Source organism: Orbicella faveolata, unplaced genomic scaffold (assembly GCF_042242905.1).
Source record: "Orbicella faveolata isolate gen_17 unplaced genomic scaffold, um_ofav_v1 contig_3, whole genome shotgun sequence".
Taxonomy (NCBI): domain Eukaryota; kingdom Metazoa; phylum Cnidaria; class Anthozoa; order Scleractinia; family Merulinidae; genus Orbicella; species Orbicella faveolata.
The window spans coordinates 19,620,522-19,629,564 of NW_028301558.1; the positions used below are offsets into that span (position 1 = coordinate 19,620,522).

The 9,043-nt window shown below is 40.8% G+C and overlaps 1 protein-coding gene across 1 annotated transcript; it reads left to right on the top strand.

Annotated features, from left to right (window-relative positions):
- The first annotated feature begins 1,842 nt into the window (after positions 1-1,842).
- Positions 1,843-8,644, top strand: LOC149106767 (uncharacterized). The gene is made up of 2 exons (XM_089297382.1): positions 1,843-2,038; positions 2,372-8,644. The coding sequence occupies exons 1-2, from the start codon at positions 1,930-1,932 to the stop codon at positions 6,439-6,441; spliced, it is 4,179 nt and encodes a 1,392-aa protein (XP_089153508.1). The 5' UTR covers positions 1,843-1,929; the 3' UTR covers positions 6,442-8,644.
- Positions 8,645-9,043: the final 399 nt, after the last annotated feature.

Here is a 9,043-nt window from a genome sequence, read left to right on the forward strand (position 1 = left end):
CATGAGTATTAACCACGGGAAATTTACCTCCGGAAATATTGGTCATACTCACTAAATGCAGTTTCCCGTGATAGAAGGGTCATTTACCATGGTAAAAAGAGCACCGTGTAACCGAACCTAAAATGAGCTGGAAGCTATAAAGTCCAAACATGTTTCTCCTGTAACCGCTTTTTTGGTCTGTAGTTTAGGGGTCTTATAACCAGGATTCTACGGTATCTTTACTCGACATTCATCACTACAAAATAACAAAATATATAAATACTGATCTTACTGTAAAGCTACAATTTCTCTGATTTATCCATAGCGCATCAACTTTTATGTGACTGAAATCTCACACAAGTTCGCATTGCGGACCTATTTTTTATCATTATTATTTAGTGCAACAACCCCCCCCCCCACCCCCCCTCTCTGCTTTATTTTAATTGGCGAGCCCAGGCTAGACTCGTCCGAATTTTAGTTCGCGCGGTGACTCTGAGAAGGAGCCGACCGATTAGCGTTCTATAACGGCTGTCTAAAGGAAGCCTGCCCGAGAACATCATTAAGTCCAAAAAAGGTGCAAGTCTAACGATTTGCTTGCAAGCGGCTTCCATTATCGTACACGAAAGGACTGAAACGGGACGTCATTTAGGCCCGTAGTATTAGGCCGTTTGCACTGTGGCGATAATGGTGTGCCTGCTTTAGACAGCAAAGAGCTTTAGCCACATCAATTAAGGGCTTCGACGTGCAATGGACAAGACATTTCTAGCTGCTGTTGGCGTTATTTGGTCTAAACTTTGATTTGGCTAAGGACTTAAAAAATCTGTTGAAGTCTGGATATGGCATTTCGCGCTGGACAAAATTCAAGTACATCCGGGACATTGCTATTTGCGAGCAAAACATGGCCACGAGCAGAGTGAAGAACATTAGGTCAAGCGCTGATCGTGATTAGAATTTCCTTGTTTTATCAATTTTAGGCGTTCTCGGCCTAGCTAACTATCAGAACTGTCTGTGATTCGCTAGCGTGAAAGAAATTTATTTGCGTGGCTTCCGGGCGATAACTGTCGTAACGAGAACATGTTGAGTGTTCGCTAAGTCATAATTATGGCCTAGTTTGTTTGAAGTTCAATTGGTTCTAGATGTAGGAGGCTCTTGTTCAGTCCATTTAGGACGATGCAGACCTTTAGAAAACTATAGATTAGCTCTCCGCCGCGGTTTTGCTTTAGACCCCAATTTCATGTTAAAAGCAGTCTTAATTAAATTGTACAATTCATGATTCAACGAAAAGACGGTGAATTGAGTCTTCCTGGCCTGAAAAGACATGCAGGCCGGGAGTTATTTCCTTTTATTTGAGCTACGATAAGCCTTGTGGAAAGCTCTAGGATAGAATTGTATCAAGATTATCAGTGACAAGTCAAATTCTGTGGCTATGTTTCTGCGAATCCAGACATATATAAGGACTCGTCCATTTAATTGGTTTAGATGGTGATAAGTGACATTATTTAACGGGGCCGAGCGGACTACAATTAAAGAAGCAATTTCAAAATCGACCGGGTACTACGTAACTTTAAAAGACATTTGACATTGACGAGCACGACTAATACTTTACTCCACTGAATCCCCCACTGTTTTGTAATTCGATAATTTTTAACTGTAATAAGAAATATGAGCTGAGCTAAGCTAACTGGGAATTGTGTTATGACGCGATGACATTGAAGGAAGCTAATTAAGCCATCATGTTTAATATATCTGTGCGTTCGTCTTACCGATAGAAAAACAATGCCGGGTGACTGAGCTCGAGACTATATAACTGAGCTCGCTGTACACTACTTGGAACTTGTTACTCTGTTAAGTCTTGAGAAAGAAAGTGTCCGTCTTATACCTAAATGATGATGGGATACAAGTCTAAAGAGAATAATTGTTCAGAAAACTCATAATGATTGTTTCAAAAATATGCAGCGGTTTAATCGCGAAGTTGTATATTTTTCAGGGGACAGTAGCTGTAGTTATGGAGAATCAGCAAATGTAATGTCCCAACAGCACCTGAGCAACGTATCCGTTGGTAAGGCCGGTTGATTCCTATGTGATTTGAAGTCTCTGTTTGCAAAATAAAACGCTAAAGTCTATGTTGGTATGATGTTTTTGGAGATATCAGTTGATCCTATCTTTTGAGCCATGCTTCAGGGCACCGAACGAATAGTCCCATTTATGATGAAACCAAATGATCGTGGAAATGAACTTAGAAGTGAAAACTATTAGTCGTGAATAGCGGAAAACTCCCATTGCACAATGGTAAATGCAACACACCCCTAAAATAAAATGGACAATGTTTTATACCGAAATAAGTTGCGTAGCAGAAAATAAGCATATCATTTTTGTTTTTCGTTATTTTCAGAGATTGCCAGTTGTGATGGTGACATAACCTTTTTTGCCAAACATTACGATTCAGACACAAGACAGTGGTTTTTTGACGATTTTGACAAGTGGTTTCGTGATCCAGGCGATTCTCGGGCTTATGTACTCCTAGGCGATCCAGGAGTCGGCAAAAGTGTGATAGCCGGAGTCATGGCACAGCGCATGAGAAAGGCTGGACACTTAGGAGCTGCCTACTTCTGCCGTCACAACGATGGCACAAGAAACGATCCCAGGTATCTTCTTGGGACTGTTGCATGTCAACTCTGTGGTTGTTGTACTCAGTATAAAGTAATGATAGGAGGAGAGATCGGAGTAAAAATGTTGTTAGGCAATTCTAAACTTGGTGTTCGTGAACTCTTTACAAAATTATTACAAGAACCATTAAGCAAGTGTTCTCCTTTCGACCAGAAAAAGTTAGTTATTATTGACGCACTGGACGAGACAAAGTACGAGTCAAGGGAAGATTTTCTTGACCTTATAATGCACCGCTTTCCCCTGCTTCCCGACTGGCTTGTGTTCTTTATCACCAGTCGCCCTGAAGACTCGGTGCAGTTTACATTGAAAAAGTACAACCCCTGTGTTAAAATTTGCGCTGGAAACAGCGACCAAGGCAACTTTTATCAGCAGCATGAGCAGGACATCCAAACATTTTTGAAAAACAAAATTGATTTCTCTCGTTTATCCGTCACGTTGGAAGACATATCAAAAACTTGTAACGGATTATTCCTGTATGCACATTACATTGTTGAAGAACTGAGGCTTTCTGCAAATTCAGGTAAGGAATTGAATCAGTTGAGCGATCTTTTCCCTGGAGATATCGATAGTTTCTTTCTGCAGAATTTTAAGCGCGTCTATGATCAAGTGGGACAGGATATTTTTAAGAAGTTGTTTGGTTGTGCTATCGTAGCCCCCGCAGCTCGGCTTCCTGTTTCAATCATTTCTTACATTCTAAAGAGAGAGAACTCAAATCACGATGAACAAGAAGTGATCGACGCTGTATCACAATTTGTGGTGTTACGAACATCTGATCAGACATTAACTTTCCTTCACAATCTGATCCCAGCGTGGTTGACGGACAAGAAAAAAGCTTCTCGGAAATTGTTCATCGATAACAAGATCGCAGGTGAGTATCTTAGAAAGGTTTTTGTTGAAATTCTTCCTGATGTCGTGATTGAACCTCCGACAGGTCCATCCATTGACGTTGACTTGAAGGACTATGTTTCACGCGTTGGCGTCCGCTTTCTGTGTGAGAATGGAGCCAAAGATTTGCTGAAAGTTGCTTTCGATCCCTTGACGAATTATCATTTCATTGAAAGAAGAATGAAATATGGGAGAATTGAGATTTACCACCTGCTGGAAGATTTCAGGCTCGCGGCCAGCCGCTTTGCTCACGAAGACGTAAGTAAACAAGAAATCCTCAAGGAGATCTTATTTACTATCGAAGACAATGTCCTTGTTCTCTTGGAATGCCCACATCTTCTTCACTCGTGTATACAAAACGCTTCAAACGCTGTCCAAGAGACCGTTACCATCCCTCAAATGTCCGTCCCTTGGTTGGAGTTGATGAGTAATGCTTTTCCTTTCGCTGTTGATGCTAACATCACTAGCATGCACTGCTTTGCCACAGCTCCTGATAAGAGCACAGTGGCTGGAGCAAAGGGTTCGGTCTTGCAATTCTTTGACGCATCTACGGTAGAAAGAGTGTGGGGTCCTTTTGATCTAGCTAAAAATGTTCATTATATTACCCATTTGGAGTTTACTCCTGACGGTAAGTTTCTGTTTTTTGGACGCCTCGACAGGTGGTTTTCTGTTGAGCGAGGTTGTGTGGAGGACTTTCCTCAGTTCTCAGGGAATTCTCATATCTATAAATGGGGCGTCTTTACTCGTGATGGACAGTGTATTGTCGTGAACAGGAGTTTGAAGGCCAACCCAATAATCTGTGAAAACAAATTTGGCTTGCTTAACGTACTGGCTCTGTGGGCTCTGAAGGAGATTGAGCAGAGTGGAGATGATGAGATGACTGTCAGTTTTTGTCCTGACGTATGTAACCAGGAGGAACCATGTGGCAAAGCAGGAGGGCAAATCGAATGTTTATTAAAGCGTCTCGGAATAAGACAAATCTTGGGTGAGGGTCTCGGAGGGGATGTCGGGTGGCATGATGATGCCTCAGGGTCTCAGGGTTTCTCGCCTTTCAATTGCTCTTGTTGGTGCTGTCGCAAACTACAAGAATTATCTCGGTCGGAACAGGAACCATCCTTGGAAACTGTAAGAGAACTTGTCATTGAGCTCTACCCTTATATATTTAATTATCAGGTCTGGGATCTACAGTCTGGGAAACATGTGTTACAGCAAGTATTTTTACAGGATATTCAGCTCAACCCGTTCATGTATTTGTGCCATGTGCCCTGTGTTTATAGTGAAGCTGGACTGAAAATGAAGTGTTCTGGAATAGACAAGGCCATGTCACTTTGTAACATTGCCGTAGTAACTGCTGTTTGCCGTTTTTTGCTGGAGGTTAACATGGTCGCGGCTGCTATGCGATACATGCCGGATGAGCTGAAGGAAGACTACTGGAAATCGTGGATGGAGTTGAACACAAAGGTGCAACGTTTTGTGCCCCCTGGGTTTTTTAGAGAGGTCCACGATGACGCATTCAAGATTGGCCTGTGGAGAAACATTCCTGAAGGTTTTCAGAAAATCCTTAACGGAGAAATTCTTACTTGCGTGTCACCAGAAATGAAATGGGTAATACAGGCTGATGTTACATTGAAGGTGAGCAAGTTACAAACAGGAAATCAAGAAGAACACCATATTCATCTCGAAAACCCAGAATATACCACCAGTAAATTCACACCCTTTACCTTTACGAATGATGATCTTTTTCTTGTTTATAAGTCGTCTGGAAGCTCACTGCACGCCTTATCTCTCACGACAGGTAAAGTACTCTCGAGTGTGTCGGGCTGTAAACTTTTCTACTTTGCAAGAGAAAGGCAGGTTGGTTATTTGTTTCGTTGTGATACCGAAGAGACAGCCATCTTTTTGACAAGTTTATTCAGTCCTTTTAAGTTTCTTCCAGCATCACTTGTGAAACCATCGGTTGTAGCAAAATCCGTTGCGGCCATGTTCCGTTCAAGTAATGCTCTTATGTCTGTCAGCTCTGACTCGATCGTTACGTTAATGCAAACCTCGACTGTTGCTGATAAAGAAGTCATTACCTTCACTGATGACTGCATCGGTTGGTCGACTGCATCCAGCCCCCAGTCTCTCACTGTGAAGAATTGTGCAGTGTCCTCAGACGGAAGACTTATTGCCATTCACTTGAAAGCCAAGTTAGAATTGTACAGTTTCACAAAATCGAAATTAGAGTTTCTTCACTCAAAATGTGAGTCTATTGTACCATGCTTTGCATTTTCAAATGACGGCACCGCTCTTCTCTTATGTACTCAAGATAGCGGAAACGATTCATATTTCCATGTATGGGATATCCGAGAGGAAGTTGTTTCGCCTCGTGTAGAATCACGAGTTCACCTGACTCCGGAATGTTGTTGCCTTTCTTCGGATAAAGTAGTATTGTGTGGTGGCTACGAGATTGAGATCTGGGAGTACGGTGAACACACCTGCCGCCTTATTAAGAGCCGCGGCGTCGAGAAGCCTTACAACTCTGTTAGGTTCAGTCAGTGCAGCGTGTCAGTGGATAATCAGTTTTTTGTATGCTGCATCGCAAACGCCATTCTTGTGTACAATCTTCGTACTTCCAATATCTATTCCTCCAAACATGTTCTTCGCGGCCATCTTGGTAGGATCGAGTTTTGTCGGTTTTTAAAGATAAATCGTTATCTTATCTCATACGCCGTTGATGGTATGGTCTTTCTGTGGGACATCCGCGCGTCGAAAGCTGTTGGATTCACCAGGATCGTTGAAGGGCAAGAAAGCATTGTAAGCATGGCGGTGTCTCCTGAAGAAGACAGAGCTGTTTGTTTTACATCCTCTGGTCGAGTGTGCATGGTAAAACTTTGTGAATTGGACTCTGCGCTGGAATTAAAATCATAGACGACACCAGTAAAAGTTGAACCGCAGAAGATAGCTGAGACAAATTTACAACCACTAGACGAAGCCGACTCATGGAGCAGTTCTGACTCTGAAGATAGTTATTACTTGGAAGATTTGGACGAATCTGACTACCTGTCTTTTTGAACCTAGCGCATGCAGCGACGTTGCAAAAAGTTAGGAGTACCATCCACTGAATAATAATTTGGAATTAATAGCACTGTTCTTGTCCAATGGGAATCTTTTGTTAGATGTACTATAAATGACGTAATTAGCGAATGTTGAGAAAAATTCCAATGGGCATTCTTTAGGCAAATTTAAAATTATGTCTTAAGGACTTTTCTCTGCTTGTCCATAAATATTTTCAAAGCTATTCAGTACAACATTTTGATAACTAAAAGGCAATTAAGCAACCGAAAACAGGCTTTCATAATGTTGGTAGTAGTATTTTGGGTATTTACTGCAGTGAAAAGAACTATCCCGTTGGTCAACCAATCTGAAATGTCACGAGTGGTTTTATTAAACGTTGCTTATTTGCTCATGACAACCTAAGGTGCAATGATCAAAAGAGTCTGAGTTAAAAAAAGTTGCAATTCTGTCAAGAGAAAACCAACAAAGGGCGAAAAAACAAAGAACACAAGTCTGCAATGTAGCTTGGCAGGGGCGGGGTGACGGGTGCTCCCTCTTTTTGTTGTGTTTTCGAAAATATTGACCATCCGTTTTAGGAACGGAATTTTTCATTCGGTTTCGAACGGAGTGGGGGGGAGGTTGACTTTCTCTGTCACAATTTCCTTGGACCCCTCTCCCTGTATTTTCTGGATCCGCCCCCTCCGAAGATCCAGAGCTCAATGTACTCATCTCTTCTGGACCCGAACTCTGTTTTGAACTTCCAAACTCGAAAACTCACCTCAGTAATTAATTCTCGTTATCGATCACCATTCATTTTTGTAATGTGAGTTCTGAGAATTTGGTACCACATCAAGACAATATCACTTAACTGGTGATTTTGTTTATTCTCATCAGTTGTGTCCTTGACTGTTTGTTTACATCATAGGTAGACATTAGATGTTAATTTTTCAAGGGTCACGATTTGTCAGCTTATATCACTAAGTACGTTCAGTTGTTAAGTATGTGAGTTAAGTGTAGTAGGATTTTAACATTTATAAATAAAATCATCAGTAGTACAAATTCGGACAGCGTTCAAAAGTTGTTTGTAAGGTGCAAGTTTGTACTCTAATCACTGCTGGTCAATTAAAGTAGTTTTTATTCAGGTAGTAACGTATTATGTAAGTGAAAGGATATTCGACCAGGCGGGCGTATCTTGAAACCATTGTCCACTATTTCAAGTTTGCTGCTGATTTAGTCGTAATCCGTTTCAATCGTTACCTTGCTTGTTTATTGATTTCTTCCTGTTTTTTTTTTTTTCTACCGTATACGCGTAGAAAGCCGTTAGGAGTTTTTAGGTTTTCTTTACTTTGAAAGTAGTTTTGCACGTCGGCAAATAACTTCAAATACCTCAAAAGAGGTCTTTGTTCACAGGTCTAACGTCTCTTCAGGATGATAATCTTAGACAGTAACATTTGGTAAGTCACACGCATTAGATAGGCTTTTAATTTTGTGAGACGTTTGAGTGTAATATTTTTTTACCTTATAAACCTAAGCTACATGTATGACAAAAATGTCATTAATCAGGGGAGGCGTTGCTGAGGAAATGGGCTTTATGGCTTTTACGGGAAAGCTTTCAGGTGCTTTTTAGAACAGAAATTATTGTCATCTTTTTAAGGATTAGGATAGGAAATACATTCATTTATTGTTATATATTCGAGACATTACTAAAACAGAATAATTAACTGAGCAACAGAATAGTTCAGTGATACCAGTACTGTTAGAGTCCTGTTAGTGTATTTTAAAGTTATAATAAATTGCTTTTGATTTAAATCAGTGGGGAATACTCCGAAAAATAGGTGTGAGAACTCCGAGTAAGGGAGATGTGATATCATATGATTTCTCCGATAGTAAGTAGTTCATTTACAACTTTGTGACGTTGTTATTCATTCTTAATTTGGATTAAACGTTAATTAAGTTGTTCAAGACGAAAAGATAAAAACGTAACGTAGTGTGTTTAGTAATACAGTACAATAAAATTGTAGAATTAAGAAATGAAAGCCGTTTAATAAATAAATTATCATAGTCTTTATGTAACAGGCTTGAACTGTCTCTCAATATTCTTTAGTGATTGCAATTCGCTAACTGTTTCTGTACATCCTTACTGCTTCATTTCGAAGAACGATGACAGCGAGACAATACTCGCCGTTTTCCTTGGACCAGCCATTAAGTGCTTATTATCAGGCAAAAAGTAATGAAAGGACCAACCCGCAGACTGTTTTTGTCCCCCTCCCCTCCATTTTCCCTCTTTCCTACCCAACGTGCTCTTCTAGTCTGGCATGGGAGATCAGTCAGTCACCAAACACCTCAGAAGCTTGACGATCTGACTCAGCGTGAATTAGATCAGTAATGAGAGCTGAGGAAAAGTGACGCGGCACCATTACACTTTACTCATTTTACCTCGCAGTGCATCAGGTGGTTTTGCTGGGCGAGCACTGGA

What these genes read in the sequence shown, in the direction of transcription:
- LOC149106767 (XM_089297382.1), top strand. Translation starts at nt 1,930, where the DNA reads ATGCAGCGGTTTAATCGCGAAGTTGTATATTTTTCAGGGGACAGTAGC. An exon ending in CCTGAGCAACGTATCCGTTG is followed by an intron (nt 2,039 to 2,371) that starts GTAAGGCCGGTT and finishes CGTTATTTTCAG; the next exon opens with AGATTGCCAGTTGTGATGGT.